Raw genomic sequence first — 20,849 nt, 5'->3', positions numbered from 1 at the left:
CCACTCCCCTCCTCATTACCCCTCCCTTCTTTTCTCCCCCCTGGCCCCTCTTTCATCCCCTCCAGCCCCTTTCAGAGGCTGCCCCCCTCCCCTAATCCTGGCCACCTCCCCTAATCCCCCACCCCCCATCCCGGGCCGGCTGCACTATTGTGAAGCATCGAGAAGGCGGGGAACAGGAGGGGGGACTGAGAAAAAGGATGAAGGTTGAGGCACCTGTTCCACGTTGTCCCCCTTTCCCAAGCCCAGAATTAGGAGTATGGCCGAGTGGACATCCCCTCCCCTTTCACCCTTGTGGGATACGGGGCCGGTTAAAGGTGGGGGTGGAGAGGACTCCGAGGATGCAGGACACTGGCCACAGGGGTGGGGCTAAGACCCCCTCCTTCTGCAGGCACTGTATCCCACACTCTCTTCACACCCGGCGGCGGGGGTTGCCCTGGGAAACGAGCCAGTGAATGGGAACAATCCCACCAGGAGAAGAAGGGGAGGAGGAAATGGGGAGGAGTCTGAAGACTTGGACACAAGAAGGAGCCAGAGGGGGTAGGAAGATTTGGAATTTATTAGGGTCACAAACACTCTTTTCATATAACACGTCTCCCCAATATTCAATCACTGCCCCCCCCAGCTGAATCTTCTTTTGCCAGACCATAGAGTTGCTTCAGGAAAGGGGTGAGTTCTGGGTCCTGGGATCCCGTGGGAATTACATGAAGAGACCTCCTGGGAAGGTCAGAAAAGAGGGAGATAGAGGTATAGAGAAAAGGAAAAAAACTTGGGACAGGGATTTCTCTAACCTCCCACATCTTCCTTAGTCCCTCAAGAATTGTTTCAGAGGTTTCCATTCACTCCCTGCTTTATTAGGTCCCATTTCCAATTCTTTTTTCATCATACCAGTGACTTCCAGAGTGGCCCCTGTGATGTATCTACTGCCATCTGATGCTAGGAATGCCACCACATCTGCCACATCTGGGGAAAGGGTTCAGAAGTCTGATTACTGCTGCCCTATAAATCCCAGGAATGTTTCTCCTTCCCTCCTCCCCTGACCCCCCACCCCCAAACAACAATTGGCAAGGAACACCAATAACATAGCTCCCAACCCTAGACACCATCTCACAAACTCTCAAGATCTGGTACCTAAGGGCCTTTTTCAGTCTTCACTTACTAGAACCCCAATTTCTATCTACCTCATCCACTCAGGGTTTTCCTCACTCTTGTTTCCTTACCCTCAGGAGCCCCCATATGGCCCATCGGGATAAGTGGAGTTATCTGAAAATAGACACAATGGGAAAGGAAAGATTTTTTTTTTAATGGAGAAGTGGTTTCTCTGACTTGAGCTTCCTCTCCAGAATTTTCTCTATGATAGGGCTTAATGGGAAGAAGGGGGAGTGTTAGGTGATCCCTACCTGATCCAATACTTTCTGTGGTACTTTTTCTGTCATGGGTGTTTTGATGAACCCTGGAAGGATGGAGTTGCAGCGGATTCCATGTCTGTGAGGAGGGAGAATTACTACTAACTCTGGTAATTGCTGATTCCTCATTTTGACCCTAGTAATTGCCACCAAGCTGGACATCAATCAGTTTACTATTAGCTGATATGGGATCAAGCATTTCCAGGGACTTGGTTACTTCTAATGCTATAAAATGTAATCAGCTTAATGATCCCTCTCATTTCCCTGGCTAACCGTCCAAGTTCTCGGGCCACACTCCTGGTCATTCCATCCACTCCAGCTTTGGATGCTGCATAGTTCACCTGCCCCAGGTTCCCCACCTGTGGATGAGTTAGAGGTCACAAGGAAGCCTCCCCTTTCTCCCATTTGTCTGACTTCTCCCAGACTGACCTTTCCTACTATGCTGCTGATGTTGATGATGGAGCCACCACAGCCATTAGATACCAAGGCTCTAGCTGCAGCCTGAGTAACCAAAAAGGTGCCCTGAAAATGAAGGGAAAGGGTGGCAAAGGTAGTGAGTAATCACAGCACTACAAACTTCCCCTGCTTTGGGCACTCCCTCCCATTTTTTCCTAGACAGGTAAATTAGGTCAGAGTCAGGATGACCAGAGGACTTGAAAGGTTAAGGGTCAAGACCTTGAGGTTGACGGAAATAACTTCATTCCAGTAATCCTCAGACATTCGGAGCAAGAACTCATCCCGAGTGATCCCGGCACAAGAGACCACCACTGATGGTGGGCGGGAGAAGCAGGCCTGGGGGAGCCGGGAAGGAAACGAGGTTTCTCTCTGAGCACAAAAATGGACTGCGAGAAATAAGACACACGAGAGCAAATAGCTTCTCCCTTTCCCACGTGTGGACTGTATAGGCTCATTCTCACCTGGATTTGCTCTATCAACCCCTGCGCCGCCCCGGCCTCGGCTACATCTGCCTGGAAAGCAGCGTGACGCCCGGGGCCAGCCCCAGCCTCGCTCCCCATCCCCTTCAGCAGCCGTATCGTCTCCTCCGCTGCTGCCCCATTCCGGTCGCTAGCAGCCACGAGGGCCCCTTCCTTGGCCAGTCGCAGGCTGATTGCCCGGCCGATACCGCTGCCAGCACCTGGGCGGGGGAGGAGAGGAGGAAACGCACTGGGATTATCTCTTGGTCCCAAGAGTGCGGGCAGGAGCGGAGACGGGGCCAGGTTGGGGAATACTTCATAACCTAACACAAGGCACTTGGCCTTTGAAGCCAGTGCTAAGGGGATGGGATCACAGGCACCGCAGCACTTCCCCGCGAAGCTCGGTTTCGCCCGACCCTCGCGTGAAGTTATTTTGTGTAAAGCGCCTTCTATGTACTGGGGAAGTAGGTGGGGTGGGAGTGATCCCTAACCTGTGACCAGGGCAAGCGCGGAACGGAGCCTTAGCTGGGCGGCCATGGTAGGGACCTAGCGAGCGCTTCAGCTCCAGCCAATGGGAATAGAGAAAAGCGGGGCCAAGAACTTAGTAGCCAATCAGAAGTAAAGGGATGCGCAATCGCTCTTCTGGGTAACCAGCGGGAGTCCCGTAGGATCTAAGCCTCAAGGAAATTAGTGACAGGCTGGGAGAATATATGCATCTTTTCTCCGAAATTAAGACGAGAGACCAGATAGGGTGAAAGAGCCGGGGCCTTTATTTCCGGTCACCACCCATTTCCACCCCCACCCCCCCATGATATATAAAAAAAAGGGAAAAACTAAACTGTTATAAGATCAATAATAACAAGACTTCCCTCCCCCAATCACTACACACGATTGCCCTTTATCCTGATCCCGCCCCCTTCCACTCCCTTTGCCCAGGCTCGGGCCTTTAAGAAAGGCACACACTCCGAATGAGGAGATGGGAGGAGTAGCTCGGGGCAGCTTGGTCCCTTGAGAACAGGTAAGGTGGACACAGGTAACAGGAGTCCCTATTCTGTGGCTCCTTCTTCCTTTCTTCTTGGGGCCGGCTTTTACACCATGGTCACATTTAGCCTCCATACCTAAAGCCCAACTCCATTGTCAATCAATTCTTAGTACTATGGCCATTCCAGCATCTCATTCTCAAGTCTACTGCTCCCTGAGACCTTCAGGTCTGTAGGGCCAATTCAAGTTCATTGACCCTCTAGCCTTTTACCTTTCTGGGACCTGTTTCCTCCTTCCTTTGGCTAGCACCCCTCCCCCCATCCAAGTCACCCCAACCTACAGGGTATAGAGGGAGGGATCTCCCACCTCTCATTCGAGGTAGGCAATCAGCACCATCATAGCAACTCCACCCAACAGCCCTAGAACCTCCAGCAAGGACTGCAGGGGAGAAGCCTCCCTCAGTAGCTCAGGCAATACAGACACTGTTGCTACATAGATGAAGCCACCAGCTGTAAATGGGAGGACCCATCCTGGGCCACTACCACCAGCAGCCCCATTTCCCTGGGACCCTCCTTCAGCCAGGAGTGCACAGGTCGTGCCTGCCAAGGCCCCTAGTGCAGTCAACAGTTGAAGACGCATCGCCTGAAGTGGGGTAGGGGGTTTGAGGAAGGGAAAGAAAAAAAGAGAAACCTTCAGTATCACCCTTGGTAAGGGATAAGATGCAAGTTAATAACCTGGAGTTTGTAGCATTAAGACATGAAGAGAGACTTGGAGCAGTTTTTTTAGTCTACAGAGGCCAAGAGGTAGAAACAATTTCTATACTAGTGAAAAAGAGTACAGACTCCTGCTTGAAACAAGAGAGACAAAAGAATATAAGGAAGCTAATTTCTTGGGGTTTTATGGAGGTGATGCGTGTGGGGGGAGGGCTCAGCGTTCAGAGACAGTGATATGAAATGAGGAGCTAAAGGGGCCACCTGGAAAGAAAGGATACCTGAGGAATGTTCATAATTCTCCCAATCACTGACCTGTCTCTTGCTGCAGCCAGACTGGACAAGGATGGCAAAATCTCCAACCTCATGGGGCACCTCATGTAGCAGGACTGTGAGTGTGGTCAGGATTCCTAGTCCCCGGCCCCCTCGGAAAGAGGCCCCAATTGCTAGACCATCCGTGAAGTTGTGAGCCAGGTCAGCGGCTAGGTTCAGGTATCCAGACACACGCAAGTCTGGACAGGAGAAGCAGGGAAGGTGAACTGAGTAAGTTCTCCAAACTCCCATGTTCACCCTGAAATGACTTTTAGATGAACGATATCTAATCACAGTAACTGAATATTATAGTAAATAGATCCCTTCCCTCAAGCAGTCTCCAAACCTTGTTCAGAATGTTTCAGACACTGTCCCCGGTCCCTCACCTGAGCCTCCTTTCTCCTCTTCAGATTTAAGCTGTTTCACCGGACCATCATTGGGTTCTCTGCCTGTTCCTCTCCTCCTCCTTGCCCCTCCAATCTCTTTCTCTTTTTCTTCCTCATCTGAGCTTTGTTTTACCTTGGAGGATTCTGAGGAAAGAAAAGAGTAATCAGAATGAAGAACAGATCTCCCTCTATCATTCAAAGATAGACCCTAATCTGTGCCAGGAAGATTCCTGTATTTCTACAACCATCCTGAGTTCCCAAGGCAGGAGAATACATCATAGTGAAGAAGGTATTCTGAACTCTTACCACGTCGTCCATGCTCGTGTCCATGTCCATGCCCATGTCCATGTCCTCCCTTCACATGGGTCACAAACTTCTCCACCACAAGAAAGGCAACAATTCCACCAAGAACCCAGAGCCCAACAGAGAGAATGGGGCCCTGGTCTAAGGATAGAGAGACAGAAGAAAGATACTGAGATAGAAACATAGTCCTGAGTCTTCTCCGCATTCTCTGGCATGAAGTTGGGGGATTTGCGGGAGATGGTCAAAAACCCTTCCCTCTACCTTGGACCCACACTTTGCCCCTATTCCCTTCTCACGGTTATGGGAGTGTCCATGTCCTGGCCTTTCCTCAGGTTGATGGTCCATATCTCCATGATGAGAATGAGGTTCTGAGGAATGAAGGTCAGAAACAGAAAGCATATGATATAAGCATCACAGCTAACTGAGGGACTCAAAGTAAGAGGGAGAGTAAGTTTGAAGGGAAAAGAAGGTTAGGGGTCAGAGGTCACTCACCCAGGGCATGAGGTATAAGATGAAGGAAGGCATCTCCCAGAAGTCCCCCAGAGGCAAAACTGAGCAGGATTTGCAGGAGTGATCGATGTTGGGGGGAATTGGATTCCACAGGCACAAGGAAGAGGATGAAAAATGGAGCTGCTGAGATCAGCACTGTTGCCCCCAGAGCCTGATAAGTATAAGTTTGGGGGTTAAGGAAATAAGTCATGAGTGTGTGTTAATTATTATATAATGGTGGGATCCCATACCCCACAACCCCTTCCACTATTCCCACTATTCTCTGGAAACTCACATAAGCCCAGAGACTGACAGTGTCCAAGTCCTGCCCACTGCCTAGAATCTCAGAATCCCCAATGCCTCTAGGGCTTTGTCCATGATCATGAGTGTGACCTCTGTAGCTGTGTCCATTTCCTTCATGTGAATGCCTTTTGGGCAAGGGATCAGGATCATGATAAAAGCTCTCATGAGTGTGGCCATGGTGTCCTGGTGCATGGCTGTGACCATGATGGAAATCATCATGAAAATGTCCATGGCTGTGATGCTGGAAATCTTCATGTGAGTGCCCATGGCCATGATGGTGGAAATCTTTGTGCAAATGTCCATGACCATGATGTTGGAAATCCTCATGTGAGTGCCCATGGCCTGGATGGTGGAAATCCTCATGTGAGTGTCCATGATCACGATGGTGGAAATCTTTGTGTGAGTGCCCATGGCCATGATGGTGGAAATCTTCATGCATATCTTCATGCAGGTCTTCGGGTTCCCCAAGTCCAGACACCAGCAGCTCCAGGACAACCCAAGTCACCAACCCCACAGCTGCCCAACATCTGGCCCCCGGGGCTCCTCGGGCCATTGCGATTATCTAGAAAGAAAAGAGACAGTGACTCTTCTCAGACCATCTAAGGGGTCTATTGCTCATTACCCCATTATGGTTGCTTTCCTATTCCCCCAAACCAGGGTCTCTGGTCACTTTCCTTTCAGAAGCCTTCTCCCGCTCCTCCCCAGGCTCTCTGGTCTCTGGGAAAGTCTTGCTTATCTCCTAATCTCCCGGCTTGGTGTTCCCTCTGGGCCACCGTCTCTATGGTCCCGGGAGGGTATAAGGAGACTGTGAATGCAAAGGATGGATGAGGACTCACCGGCACCGAGGTCTTCTCTCTCCCGGGTTCCCACGGACGGACGTGGCACTCCCGCGTTCCCGCTCCCGCGAGAAGAGGAAGTTCCGCCCTCTCTCCGCCCCTTTCTTTTACTCGGACAGCGGCTCTCTCAGCTGCAGTAACGGGGCACTTATCCCTGATACGCATGCGTATACGGAGGAAGTGGACCAGCCGGAAAGAACGGAATGGCCTCCTCCACCTTGGTGAAGGGCGGAAGGTAGCTCAACGGCTTCCTGTCCTTACCTAAATGGCTGCCACCATGGTGCTGCCATCTTGGTATAGGGCAAAGTGAAGTACCTTGTTCCGCCAGATCTGGCGCCCCATTCCAAGACCTAGGCAGTATCCTGTCCTCCTCTCCCGACCCCAGAGCTCTGTAGGTATCCTCCCCCCAGTCTTTCCACACCTCCTCCTGGGGGCCATGCCCTTGGCAGCGTTGCCCTCTCTCTTCTATCCTTCTCCAGCTCCCATGCCGCGGGGCAGTGTGGGCCTGTGGGGGAGCGTGGCGCGAAGCATTGTGGGGCCGGGACCCGGTGGTGGCGGCGGCGGGTGGAGGTGGCGGCCGGAGAACAACAAGCCCCGGAGCCGGAGCCGGGGGGAGCGGGACGGGACGGGATGGGCGACAGCGGGCGGGGTGAGTGGTCGGCAGGGTAGGGCCAGGGTGGGCGGGCGAGCGACGGTGCTATCTGCATGTCCTCTTCCTCTCCTACATCCACCCACGGGTGTCTTTGCCTACCGCCTCCCCTCCCCCTTCCCTGCCAAACGCCCAGCTAATGGGTTATCCGCACGCCAAAGGGTTTTGCTCCTCATTAAATCTGGAGTGGGTCGAGGAAGCATGGACTGCACTCTTCTTTGCTTGCCTCGGGAGGGATTGGAGAGAGGGAGGGCTGGGGGGCGGAGCACGTGTCAGGGAGGGGTCAGCATCTTCCAATCTCCCCCTCTGGGCTACCCTGACCTCGGAGCTTAGGCTAATATTGCTACGATAGAGGGCTGGTTCGTTTAGAGCTCTTATGACCCCACCCACTTAGAGACTAGGTAGGCTTTGGTCATTCCTAATGAGTTCAGATCCAAATATCCATGTTCACCATTCTGTATCACCCCTAGACTATTCTGCTGCTGTCTCATGCCTCCAACTCACCTTTGGGGAAAATGTAGTGGAAAGAGGAGACCTGGGTTCGAATGCTGGCTTCAACTCTTTCCAGTTGTGGGACGCTGAACAAGTCACTTTTCCTTTCTGAGCCTCAATTTCCTCATATGTAAAATGAGGAAGGCTCTAAGGTCCCCTCAAGTTGAGTCCAAAATCTTTTCCCAGTTTAAGTAGAATAGACTGAGTTAGCATTTTCCCCAACTTGGGCAAACAGAAAAATGATTAAAAGCAAATAAAGTGGCTTTACTTGGGATGGAGAAAGTTTAAAGTCTCATTTTATCTTTGTATCTTCAGTGCCTGAAATAGGACCTTGCCCATAATAGGCTCCAAATAAATGTTTGTTGAATTTGAATTGAAATACATAGTTGACCAGGTGAAGACTGATTATCTCTCTCTCTCTCTCTTTTTTTTTTTTTTTTTGTCTCTACATTTTTGTCTCTATTTCTGTCTCTTCTCTCTTCATACCCTAAGACTGTAGAAGCCCAGACAGCTCCTCCCTGAGCTCATCCCCACAGCCGCCTCCCCGGGGGGGCCCTCCCTCTTCTCCTCCTGGGCCCCCCCTGGCTCCCCTACCCTCTGCAGCTTCATCTCTCCTAGGAACAGGGGGCCCACCCCAACTCCCACTTGGCTCCCCCTTCCCTGTCATCAGCTCCTCCATGGGGTCACCTGGGCTTCCTCCCCCAGCACCTCCTGGACCCTATGGCCCTGTCAGCAGTCCCCAGGTGAGCTGTTGTGATCCCATGACCTTCTTGAACTCTGTGACCCTTGACCCTGGTTTGAATTTACATATAATCTGGTGATCTTTCATGACACCAGGCCCTGGTGTGAGCCTCTATTCTTTGTGAACTCTGATGTCTTGGTCCATGATGTCCTTAGCCCTTTTTTACCTTGATGAATAATCTCTCAGTCACTCTTAGAGCCAATGATTGTACTTTTTTCCTTTGAGTTCCCCTACCCATCATCCTTGGACCTGTATTCAGTCTCCTCTCCCCTCTTTGCTACCTAGAGATATAGATAGATAGAGACATATATCATAGAAGAGGTGGAGAATAGATTTAGGCCCTTGTGACTATTGTCACCAGTCCTTCCAACAGGCATCCTTGTAATATCCCCTCAGATTAACTCCACAGTGTCACTCCCTGGGGGAGGGTCCGGCCCCCCAGAAGATGTGAAGCCACCAATGTTGGGTGTTCGAGGCCTGCACTGTCCACCTCCTCCGGGAGGTCCAGGGGCTGGCAAACGTCTTTGTGCAATCTGTGGGGACAGGAGCTCAGGTACGGTGTCATTGGGTCACTCGAAGCTCACAGTGAGGAACAAGGAGAGGGGCCAGGCCATATCTCACTTGTGGCAGTTGGAACTTAGATAAGTGACTGGTGGTCATCCAAGGGCAAAGTAGGGGCTGGGTGAGAGCTATAGGTCTTGAGTGGGTGAATGGGAGGATACATCCCACAGGTTACCTGTCAAGGTTAAGGAGGGCAGAGGAGAGGCAGCATGATGTATCTGGAGAATTGGGCTTAGAATCACATGAGTTGAATTTGAAACCTGGTTCTATCACTTACTAGCATTCTGAGCTGGGGCATAGCACTTTCCTATATGTAATGTCTATGTAAAATGAGTGTAATTGAACTTGCACTTGGTTGTAAGCAAAGGGTCGATGCCCCTGTGTCCTGGTTCCCGTATCTGTTTTAGGCACAATGAGGTGCATGTTTGCAGGGATTCAGAGGGGGAAGTTATTAGTCTCCCCACCCTGGGGTATCTAAGCCACCTTGTGTTCCCTTCCTCTTCCCCCCTCCTTATTCTAGGCAAACACTATGGGGTATACAGCTGTGAAGGCTGTAAAGGCTTCTTCAAGCGCACCATCCGAAAGGACTTGACTTACTCATGTCGGGACAACAAGGACTGCACTGTGGACAAACGGCAACGGAATCGCTGTCAGTACTGCCGATACCAGAAATGCCTTGCTACTGGCATGAAGAGGGAGGGTAAGAAGTCAACTTTCTATAGCTACTGAAGTCCCTCCATCCCCCTATCTTCTGCCCCCCCCCCCGCCCCTCATCCCATCTGTTGGCCTTCTCTCTGACATCTCCTTCACTGAGGTTGTGTGTGGGGGAAGTGGACTGAAGTACCCACCGGCCCATACCATACAACTTTAGAGTCAAGCCAGAAAGAGAGAAGAGAATCAGAATAAGGAAACCTTCCCATCTGACCTTTTCTTCCTCCTCTGCCATGTGTCTTTTCTCATTTCCTCTTGCAGCTGATCTCCCCCAAAGGTTCTGATCTGGCTTTTCTACCCTCTCTCAGTAGTTCTGCAGTGGTCTTTCTGTCCCAGGTCTAGAACCCCTTTTGAACCTGTCTTTGGCCCTCTCTGTGATTCTGGCCTTTGTTACTCTATAATTTGTGGTCAGTCTCTCTGGCTTTCTCTTCCACTCTATAGTCTTGTTTCTTCTCTGGCCTCTAGTTCCTGACCATTTGTCTCTGATTCAAGGAGGAGCTCTCTCAAACTTTTTTTATGATGTTTAGGGGATTTTTCTATCCCCATTTCTCGATATAGGAATCCAAATATATCAAAGCTGGAAGGAACCTTAGAGAACCTTAGAGAGTCCAACCTCTTTATTTTTACAGATGAGGACAAGTGGCTCTTTGAGGGGCAAGTGATTTGCCCAAGGTCATACATCCAGTAAGTTGCAGAACCAGAATAAGAACCTAGATTTCTTGAAAACTTTAAGTCCTAACGTTTTGTTTTTTGTTTGTTTTGTTTTTCCCCTACACATACTGATCAAGGTTTGACATTTTTCTAAACTGTACCAGGAATCACATACCCTGATTCTAGTTTTGGCTCTACCACTTACCAGCTATATGACCCTGGTCACTTAACTCTCAAGTTGCTGGGCCTTAACCTCTCTGAGACTCAGCTTCATCCCCCATAAAACTGGGCCAACAATACTTGCCCTCATCTACTTCATAGAAATATTGTGAGGATCAAATGAAATAATGAATGTGGAAGTGTTTTGTTATGATCTACTTAAGATTTCTCCGACCCTTTAGGTGATCCCTGTTTCTTCTTGACCCTCTCCTTCACCAAGTTCCCCACCCCTAACTTATCTATATCTTCTAATTGGTTCTTGGGTGTCTTAGTTCCCTGCCATCCCCCAAAACATGACTGACCCCTGTGCTGATTCTCCTGTGAGCCCCTTCTGACCTCCCACCCATTTTTCTTTTCCCTCCCACCTCCCCAGCGGTACAGGAGGAGCGTCAAAGGGGCAAAGAGAAGGACGGGGAAGGGGAGGGGGCCGGGGGGGCCCCTGAGGAGATGCCTGTGGACAGGATCCTGGAGGCTGAACTCGCCGTGGAGCAGAAGAGTGACCAGGGCGTAGAAGGGCCCGGGGGGGCCGGGGGCGGCGGCAGTAGCGTGAGTGACCAGGGAGAGAACTGTCCTCTCACTTGACACTGGGGGGGAGGGAGTTCTTAAATATATGTCCAAGATCCCCCAGCTCCCAATAATCCAAATAGTGATAATTGAAGCAGGAATAGTGTCCAAGGCAGGAATGCCCAAGCCTCCCTCTCTGCCCTTACCATCCTTCCCTCCCCTTCCTTCCCAACCCTCCCTCTCCAAGCAATAAGGGTTGGAACAGAAATGTAAGTGATGGGAAGACTCTACCCCCCACCCCCACCCCGGGAGGAAGGGACCTGTTGGAGGGGAGAGGCTTTTTCCCATGAGAGAGAGAGTGAGTCCTAATATTTCCCCAACCCTGTGTATCCTCATTCTTCTTCAGCCAAATGACCCTGTGACCAACATCTGTCAGGCAGCAGATAAACAGCTGTTTACACTGGTTGAGTGGGCAAAGAGGATCCCGCACTTCTCCTCTCTGCCTCTGGATGACCAGGTCATTCTGCTTCGAGCAGGTCAGTGATTTCTGGCCTCTGGCCTAGGTGACCTTTTGACCCTGACCCAGCATGACCTCCTGGATTCCTGGAACCCTCAGTGACCTACCCTGAATCACCTCTAGGTGGACAGACTTTCCTGAGCAGGGAAGCTTACTGCCCCAACCCTTCTTCCCTTCTTCAACTCCAATAACTCCCAGCCTGGTCCCTGGCACCTGACCTCATGGCCTCTGCCTCTTAGGCTGGAATGAGCTCCTCATCGCCTCCTTCTCTCATCGTTCCATCTCCGTCAGGGATGGCATCCTCCTTGCCACAGGGCTCCATGTCCATCGAAACTCTGCTCATTCAGCTGGTGTTGGAGCCATTTTTGACCGGTCAGTGTTCCTTGGGGGACTAGGGTAGTTGGTTGGTGCAGAGGACAATGTGGGATGATCTTTTGCTGGTCATTTTTCTGAGCTGGATAGAAGAATGACTCCTATGTCTTTCCTTAGGGTTCTGACTGAACTAGTGTCTAAGATGCGTGATATGCGAATGGATAAGACAGAACTTGGCTGTTTAAGGGCTATTATCTTATTCAACCCAGGTAAAGGAGACCAACTTCTCTTTGAGATACCCCTACTCACCCCACATAACCCAGAGATTTCCCAAGTAACTGAATGACCTCTTCCTAAATATAATCCTCCTATTATAGAAGACATCTTGCAGTAGTGGAAAGAACTTTGGATTTCAGTGACCAGCAGTTTTGGGTTCAAGTTCTGGCTTTACCAGTTATTTGTTGTATGACTGGATAAGTCACTTCTCTCTGGACTAAATAGGATTAATACTAGATGATCTCCAGAATCCCTTCTTTCTCTAATAACCTCTTTCTTTCCAAACTCACCATCTTAGTTTGGCATAGGAATAGGTATCCTGTTTCATAACCCAGAGACATTTCTTTCCCCTAGTGTCCCGGAAAGACAAAATACAACCAACACATGAAAAACAATGCTAAATGTGGAAATAGATGACTCACCCAAGGTTGAGAGTGATGGGGTGGGAGGGAGACCTTTGACTTCATTATTACTCTTCCTCTCATTTTCCTCTTTCTTCCATTTGTTTTCTTCACCTAATCCTCTCTCATTCTGCTTCATCTCCTCCTATAGATGCCAAGGGCCTCTCCAACCCAGGGGAGGTAGAGATTCTGAGGGAAAAAGTCTATGCATCTTTGGAGTCATACTGTAAACAGAAATACCCTGAGCAGCAGGGACGGTAAGATGGGAGGGGGACATGGCAAGGAAGAGTCTTGGAAAGTATTTATTGGTGGAACTGGAACCCTGGGGATGGGGATGGGGGAAGGATTGAGTGATGCCAATAATGAGTGGCTGTGAGAGAGAGAGAGAGAGAGAGAGAGAGAGAGAGAGAGAGAATCTTCCTGTAACAGCTCTCTGTCTCAGTCTCTGCACACACACATATTTTTATGGAGGGGTTTCTGAAGTTTTCCCCTTATTTTCCCTGATCCCCTTCTTCTCCTCCACTCTCCCTCCCTCCTACCCCAGGTTTGCAAAGCTGCTTCTTCGCCTCCCTGCCCTCCGCTCTATTGGCCTCAAGTGCTTGGAGCATCTGTTTTTCTTCAAGCTCATCGGGGACACACCCATTGACACCTTCCTCATGGAAATGCTGGAGGCACCACACCAGCTTGCCTAACACTGAAAAATAGAGGGGGGAGGGTGACCTGCATACCTGGAGGGAGGCTGGAATGCAAGATGGGCCCCAAACCTTGGGAGATGAGGGTGGGGAAGAAGGCTTCAGGACCTTGGATAGAGGACAGACCTAAACTGAAACCCCCAAGGGGTTTACACCAGTTCATCTGATGCCATTATCAGAGGAGACTCCAGAACCCTAAGAGGGATGGGGTTGTCTGTCCTAGGCCTCAGCTGGCTTGGTCCTCTAACTTATGGGGGATGCCCAAGTTTTGAACTGAGTTCTCATACTGGTAAAGGATTCCCCTCACCCTCCCATCTATTTCCCTCCAAACAGCACTGGGGTTCTGCTGTGCTTCTCTTCCAGGACCCTGTTCCTCCCCTCTTTTTGAATAAGACAGTTGAAATGAGGGCTCTGTTCTTCACCCTAAGAAATGGACATTGGGGGGCAGGACCCCTCCACACAATGATGGACGTTGGCCATGGGGCTCACACCTCCTCCCTTACCAAGATATGGAAAGATTGTGGGAGATGGGAATAATGACTGGGAGAGGAATCACTGAAATCTTCATAGCCTGGTTCTCACATCCCTCTTTTTATGACATCTCCCTTTTTAGTCAGACTGAAGGGGAGTGAGGAGGGTGAGAGGACAGACTGGCTTTCTCCTGGCCTCCAGTGTGCTGAGGTTTTACTGGGAAGAGCCAGAGGTTAGTCTCAAGGGTCTTCCCACTGGTGAAAGAGAACTGTGTTAGGGGAAGGGTATAGGTTGCATCTGTTCCTGGGGATCTCGAAGCATGAGTGATTTGTTCTCCCAAAACTTCAGCCTTTCTATCTGCCCAGTCTACTGGGGCAGCCAAGCCAGGGAGAGGGGTGATTTGAGTAGGGAGCTGTTAAAGAGAGATGAGAAGTGCTTCTGAGATGATACGGTTATCACTGAAACCACCCCTCCCCCTTCCTGATTACACCACCTCCCTCCATAATCATGTCTTCCTAGTACTCACATAAACCTTTTGCCCTGTCCTCCCTTGCTAGGGAAGCTCCTAGTTTGAGGAGGCAGGGTTGCTGCAGGGACTGGAGGTAGGGATCAATCCCAGGGAAAGGGGTGGGGGGGGTCTTCTGGGACCTGCATGATTCTATAGGTTCCAGCTCTCCCATAGAACTTTTCCCAAAAAAAAAAAAAAATGCTTTCAAATTAAACCGCTGCTTTTCTGGATGTGGGGGTCTCTGTGTGGGGAGTGGGGTGTAGTGGGGAGCAGGGGCGGAGGGAAAGGGATTCTGTGCTGGCCATACGTGTTGACTTCTAGAATGGGAGGGAAATACTGCTCAGACTCCCCTGGCAATGCGGCGGTTCCCTGGGGCTTGAGGGGCCGGGAGGAGGTTGAGGGGGGGACTACAAGGAGCGCTTTGTCCTGGGGGGGGGTGTGTGTGTGTGCCAGGCTAGGGGCGGGGCGGGGGTCGGAGGAGTGGAGGGTGTGAGTGTGGAGAGCCGGCTTTCAAAGGCTCCTTGTTTCCCTGCCACCTCCACCCCCCTCTCCGGCTGAGGCGGCGGGCAGGCGGGTGGTGTCTGCTCAGTCCCAGTTTTTCACCCGCTGCACCGAGGGCTCCGGGCAGACCCTGGGACTGCGCGCGTCTAGTCCGTGCGGAAGATTCAGGACAGCGGCACCTGGCCACAATCTCAAATCCATTTCCCCAAACTGGTTCTTCTCTGTCCTCTGGTTCCCCTCTTCTCTCGCCCCCCGCCCCATCTCTTCATCACCCTTTCGAGGTCCCGAGGCTGTGTGGCTCACAGTTCTACTCTGCAGCTCTCGGACTTTTGAGTCCTCCGAACTTTCCATCCCCTAGTATCCTTGATTCCTCGGAGCCTCTACCCCCTCCAGTGGCCCGCCCATCCCTATCTTTAGCCTCTTCTATAAATACCTGGACTCTGTAATTACCTCTGCGGGGAGGGGCGGGGGTGTGTATAATTATGGAGAACTGATTATAGAGGAGATCCCCCTTCGTCCCCCCTGCAACCAGAACCCCGCCTCCAAACTAGGGACCGAGAGCAGAATGCCTGGGTTATCGGAAAGGAGAGAGAAGGGGAAACTGGGCACCTTGGAGCCCTAGGCTCCAAGATGAGGGTTAGGGGAAGAGAACAAGATGCCTAGGTCCTTTGAGAAGGTAAGGGTAAGATACCTGGGTCCCCGGAAGGCCCTTGTCCCCATGGGCGGAGCAGGGATTTCCCCAGAGAAGGTATAAGGAGGGGGGTTGGGATTTTCCCTCTCCGGGTGCGGGAGGGGCGTGGGGGGCTGGACAGGGGGCGGGGTCGGGGGTTCTTGACTGGTAGGGTGGCCCGGGACACACAAGTGGCTGCAGCAGAGGAGGGAGCAGCAGCCAGCGCTGGATCACTGACATCTTCCCTTCGGTGCATGGAATCTTAGGACTGAGAACTGCAGAGGTCCCCAACTCAGCCATCCTCCCCTCTCCAGGGGACTTAGGAGTTCGAGCACCAAGAGCTTGCTGCTCCTTCTCCCAGAGTCAGGTGTTCTAACGCCTCCAGCTGCTCTTCCCTCTCTCCCTCTATCTCCGCTCCTTGGCTCTTCGGGACCGGGGCGTCCCGGCAGCCCAGCCATGGAGCGGTGCAGCCGCTGCAGACGTCTCCTTCTGCTGGTCCCGCTGGTGCTGGGACTGAGCGCGCCTCCGCCAGCGGGAGCAGGTAAGTGAGACCAGGTTATCGGACACCAGAGTTGGGAGGATGGGAGGAGCTTTGGATTTGGGGGAATCTGGCAGGATAAATCCCTGGTTGGAACGAGGTTAGGATATGGAGAGGATGGAGAATCCCCCAGAATTTCGGTCCTTGGATTTTGGTCAGAATACAGTGGTGTGTGAGGAGCCACCTGGATCCGTGTCAGTATCCCTGGGGACTTGGGGTGGGACATTTCTGCCCTGGGGAGGAGAGACAAGGAGATCGAGTCTGGGAGTCAAGATTTCAGGGCTGAGGGGAGGGTGGGCAGGGATAGCTCCTTTACTGTCTCAACTTGTATCTAGTGGATGTTAGAATGGGTGCACAGGGTAGGTGTGTGGGGAGATAGAGACGCTAGTCTAGGAGTCTAAAGGTACCTGTGTTCTTAGAAAGGGAACTGAGAGAGATATCAGGAGTCCTTCATTCAGACTTGAAACTGGAGGCTCTGAATTGTAAGTTTTAGCTAGGGGAACCCACTTATCCTGCTGAGTGGACACTCTTCTGGCATTTGGGAGCCCACGGACACCAGTGGGGAAATCTGTACCTGCCTCAATGTTTCTCTCTCTCTCTTTTTTTCTCCTCTTGGAGTGGAGTGTGGAATGAAGGTGGGAGAAGCTAAGGAATGAATCAAAGGATCAGGGGAGCTTCTGTGATACTCCCATGCTCCCATAGACAGTTCTCTGGCCCTATTCTCTTCCCGCACCGGTCTCCCCCCACCCTTTCCTCCTGTGCCCTCACTGCTGCCACGCGGCTGGCTCTGGAGAGCGCTGGGGCCACTGCCAACGGGCCGGGCCGGACGGGGCTGGGATCAGGTGTCTGAGATCGGAGCCAACTCTCTGCATTCCTGCCCCTCCCCTCCCCCGTTGAGGCCAGGCTTGCTCCCCTGGGACCCAGCGTCCGAGACCCCAGGCTCTCTCCCCCAGCTTTCCCTAGATGAGAATGTTCTAACCTGAAGGGACCACAGTGAGGGGAGGTATGTTTTCACAGAAGAGGAGCCTGGAGAATCGGACTCCAGGGTCCCAGGTGGTGGAAGGAGAACTGGGATCCCCTTTGAAGAGATTAGGTACAATTTGCATTCAATTTGCATATTAATTTATCCTTTTTTCCTTCACTCTTTTTCCAAGAAGGAAAACTGGTCAGAATTTGCAGCATAAAAGATATCAGTTAGGGTACAGTAGTAAGACCCCCTCAGACACTATAAAATATGTGGTTTATAAGGTCCTAGGTCTAGAACTAAGCTCCAAAGTCATCTAATACAGTCCCTTCCATTTACAAATCAGGCAACTGAGGCCCAAGGAGATGAACTGTTTTGCCCAAGATCATAGATGATAATCTTCCGAGTGAGTTTTGAATCCTTGTCTTCGGATTCCAGAGCTGGCGCTCTCAGGGATAGGGAATTTAAGGAATAAGTTTCCTGTCCCTATCATTTATGGAGTCAAAAAGCCTGCTTTTTTCAGGATAACAAGGAGAAACTGAGGGAGGGCCCAGCTGCCATGGAGAGGAGGGGAAGTCACCACACATGGATTATGTATATATTTGAGGTGCTCTACTAAGAGTTTGAAGTGGGGAGCAAGAAACTATACAGCTTTCCCTAATCGTGGTTGCAATGGCGAGGGTCCATAACAGCAGAGGGGAAGCATTTGTAAACTGTGAGATATCTATGGAGACAGACATGGGGAATCAATATGGGGAGGGAAAAGAAGAAGGAGAATCCCTGAGGTCAGCTGTGGGATGTCTGTAGAACCAGAAGTAGGGAGTACATAAGACAAAGGTAGTAACACATTTGTAGGAACAAATGTAGGGAGGCTGTGAGGTCAAATGTGAGGAACCTCAGGGACCAAATATAAGGATTCCATGCTTGTAGACATGAAGAGTGGCCAGATATAGGGCATCCATGGGGTGGAACAGGATTTTCCCGGTGTGTGTGTGTGTGTGTGTGTGTGTGTGTGTGTGTGTGTGTATGTGTTATGATGGGTGAGAGTCTGAGGTCTCTTGGGCTTGGGGTCTCTGTATGTGTCTCTGTCTCTGTGTCTGAAAGCCGCCCTTGTGAGTTGATGTTTGCGGAGCCGCCACATGTGGGGGCCAGGGAGGGGGTGGGTAGTCCGTGGTTTCCCTAGCTCCAGGACTCAAAGGGCCTTTTCTCTGCCCCACCCCGCCCAGTCCAGCTCTCCTGGGCACCTCTCTATGTCTCTGTCTCTGTCTCTGTCTCTGTCTCTGTCTCTGTACCTATCTCTGTAGTCCTGCCAATTTTGCTAGACCTATTATAGGACTTTCTTCAATCTTGAGTCTGGAATGGATCAAGAGAAAGGGAACAGGGAGAGGTGGTGTCTGTCTTCCAGAATTTTGACAGCAGGAGCCTGAGCCTAAGAGCATTAGGAGCTGGGTAGCTGGCTCCTGCATGGTGGGGTGTTTGAAGCAAGATACTTAGGTCCCAGGTATAAGGGAGGGAAAGCAATGGGCTAAATGGTTCCTGGGCAAGAACTCTCTAATCTTTTCTGATGGGATCCCCAGATGTGTGTGGCTCAGGGCCCTGGATCAACTCAGACTTCATGTGGCAGTTCCATCGCCCCCCATCCCTCCCCTCCCCTGATTCACTCCCTTTCGCCTTCACAGTAGGAAGCTGAGGCCTGGGGACTTGTCTTCCTAGTCTCCCCCTTCCCCCTAATCTCTCCAGCATTGCTTAGAAGTGCCCACTCCCACATCAAAGTGCAGAATCCAAATGAATTCCTAAGACACTTCTTTCTGGGCAGCTCTCTGTCCCAATTTCCAATGCCCCCTCCCCTCACACACATGCACACCTCCCTGTGCCCAGACTGATCGATTCCCCAGATGTTGTTTGTGTCAAAGCTGGGATAAAGGCCAGAGGCACAGAAAGAAAGATATGGAGAGGGAGAGAGAGACAGAAACAGAGGCAGAAAGAGGCAGAGAAAGAGACCCAGAGAGGCAGAATGATAGAGACAGAGACAAAAGCAGGGACTATGAGACTTATATAAAGAGAGAGAGTGAGAGAAACAGAGATAGGGCCTAGTGAGAAACAGAAAGAGATAAAACAGAGTAGGAACTTTTAATACACATTTATTAGATTGAATTGACAAGGAGAGACAGAGATCGGGACAGACAAAGAGACATAATTGGAGACAGAAGGAAATTGAGAGAAAGGGACAATGTGGGAGTTTTGAGTCCATTGAGAAATGTTAAGGACAAATCTATCCTGATCCAAGTTTTTACCCCCACCCTCCCCCTCCCCGGTGGCCTGTGACTCTAGAGCTAAATTATCCTCTTGGTGGTCATCTCTTCATTGGTACCCTTTACATTGCCTCCTGATCTTCTGTTACTTCCAGCGGGTCCCCCTGTGGATGTGCTCCGTGCCCTTCAGTTCCCCTCACTCCCTGATGGTGTCCGGAGAGTTGTTGGTGTCTGTCCAGCTGATGTGGCCTATCGAGTGACCCGACCTGCCCAGCTCAGTGCCCCGACTAGGCAGTTATTCCCAGGTATGGGTGTGATGGGGAATCTGAAGTGATTGAAGGTTACAGAGAACCAAGGACCAAATATCATAATGGTAGAAAAGTCAGACTCTGTCTGAAAGAGATGTAATCTCTCTTCCCCTCTCTTCCTCATTATTCCTTTTCTAGGTGGATTTCCTGCTGATTTCTCATTGCTGTCTGTGCTCCGACCAAATCCTGGACTCCAGGCCCCTCTGTTGACCCTCTACAGTGCCCAGGGTGTTCGGCAGCTGGGGCTAGAGCTTGGCCGGCCCCCTCGATTCCTGTACGAAGATCAGACGGGGCGGCCTAGGCCCCCTGCTTTGCCCGCCTTCCGAGGCATTAGCCTGGCTGATGGCAAGTGAGTCACTGCTATCTCCTGACTATTTCCCTTCTCCCATTCCCCGCCAGCTATTTTCTTGTTCCAGTGACTGCTGTCCTTTCTCCCTGGCCTGAAATGGACCCCTTCCTGGAGGCTCCAACTCCTCAGTGATTTGCCTGCTCGGCCACCCTGAGGCATCAAGCATTTCCTTGCTCATTCTTTTTCTGCTGCTTCCTTTCTAAAAACAGGTGGCACCGCGTGGCCGTGGCGGTTAAGGGTCATTCTGTCACCCTGATTGTCGACTGTAAGAAGCGGGTCACCCGGCCCCTCCCCCGGAGCGCCCGTCCTGTTCTGGACAACCGCGGAGTCCTCATCTTTGGGGCCCGAATCCTGGACGATGAAGTCTTTGAGGTAACTGGGTGGCTTGAGGCATTTCCTGCTCCCAGGTCCAGCCATCCTTCTCCGCTTCATGCCCCAGAACTCCCTTTTTGGCCTCATTCCCTCCCATTCTTGTATCCAGGGTCTGGCAGTGCTGGTGACTGCCTACACACTAGCTTTGGGATTCATTATTTGGTCTTTTCTGCCCAAAAAGTCATTCAAAAAGACCTGCCCTTACAGTGGAGTGAGAGTCAGGCCTAGAGACAGGAGGTCCTAGGTTCAAACCCGGCCTCAGCCACTTCCCAGATGTATGACCCTGGGCAAGTCACTTGACTCCCATTGCCCACCCTTACCACTCTTCCACCTATGAGACAATACACCGAAGTAAAGGGTTTAAAAAAAAAAAAGACCTGCCTTCACCTACTTTGTGAAATACATCGTGGGGGAGGAAGGGACAAAGATGAATGGGATGTGGTGTGCCATCTCGTAGGAGGGTGAGTGCATTTGGAGTCTGGAAATAGTAGGTTCAAATACTGCCTCAGACATTTACTGTGCGATCTTGGACAAGTCACTGACTCTGTTTTC

The 20,849-nt window shown here is 51.3% G+C and overlaps 4 protein-coding genes across 7 annotated transcripts in view; 2 read left to right on the top strand and 2 right to left on the bottom strand.

The window, feature by feature from the left end:
* Positions 1-538: 538 nt before the first annotated feature.
* On the bottom strand, positions 539-2,978 carry HSD17B8 (hydroxysteroid 17-beta dehydrogenase 8). Its single transcript, XM_044674032.1, has 9 exons — positions 2,809-2,978; positions 2,321-2,538; positions 2,079-2,195; positions 1,833-1,925; positions 1,677-1,762; positions 1,398-1,482; positions 1,218-1,260; positions 886-960; positions 539-714 (listed from the first exon to the last, which is right to left on the bottom strand). The coding sequence occupies exons 1-9, from the start codon at positions 2,852-2,854 to the stop codon at positions 698-700; spliced, it is 780 nt and encodes a 259-aa protein (XP_044529967.1). The 5' UTR covers positions 2,855-2,978; the 3' UTR covers positions 539-697.
* Positions 2,979-3,064: 86 nt separating this feature from the next.
* SLC39A7 (solute carrier family 39 member 7) lies at positions 3,065-6,718 on the bottom strand. The gene is made up of 8 exons (XM_044674031.1): positions 6,638-6,718; positions 5,794-6,363; positions 5,502-5,670; positions 5,306-5,377; positions 5,013-5,150; positions 4,707-4,850; positions 4,324-4,520; positions 3,065-3,940 (listed from the first exon to the last, which is right to left on the bottom strand). The coding sequence occupies exons 2-8, from the start codon at positions 6,352-6,354 to the stop codon at positions 3,668-3,670; spliced, it is 1,554 nt and encodes a 517-aa protein (XP_044529966.1). The 5' UTR covers positions 6,355-6,363; positions 6,638-6,718; the 3' UTR covers positions 3,065-3,667.
* Positions 6,719-7,073: 355 nt separating this feature from the next.
* RXRB (retinoid X receptor beta) lies at positions 7,074-14,567 on the top strand. Its single transcript, XM_044677127.1, has 9 exons — positions 7,074-7,286; positions 8,917-9,073; positions 9,602-9,781; positions 11,036-11,208; positions 11,573-11,702; positions 11,923-12,055; positions 12,173-12,264; positions 12,824-12,929; positions 13,217-14,567. The coding sequence occupies exons 1-9, from the start codon at positions 7,074-7,076 to the stop codon at positions 13,362-13,364; spliced, it is 1,332 nt and encodes a 443-aa protein (XP_044533062.1). The 3' UTR covers positions 13,365-14,567.
* Positions 14,568-15,970: 1,403 nt separating this feature from the next.
* The window catches only part of COL11A2 (collagen type XI alpha 2 chain), a 37,934-nt gene continuing 33,055 nt past the window's right edge, over positions 15,971-20,849 (top strand). For all 4 annotated transcript variants that reach the window (XM_044677071.1, XM_044677072.1, XM_044677070.1 and 1 more), the window contains exons 1-4: positions 15,971-16,055; positions 19,424-19,573; positions 19,715-19,925; positions 20,135-20,297. In XM_044677071.1, the coding sequence (XP_044533006.1) occupies positions 15,971-16,055; positions 19,424-19,573; positions 19,715-19,925; positions 20,135-20,297 (609 nt within the window). The remainder of the gene's footprint in view (positions 16,056-19,423; positions 19,574-19,714; positions 19,926-20,134; positions 20,298-20,849) is intronic.

Source organism: Gracilinanus agilis, chromosome 4 (genome assembly GCF_016433145.1).
Source record: "Gracilinanus agilis isolate LMUSP501 chromosome 4, AgileGrace, whole genome shotgun sequence".
Taxonomy (NCBI): Eukaryota; Metazoa; Chordata; class Mammalia; order Didelphimorphia; family Didelphidae; genus Gracilinanus; species Gracilinanus agilis.
Note: the sequence above shows the minus strand (reverse complement) of the source record. Positions and strands in the feature narration are given on the sequence as shown.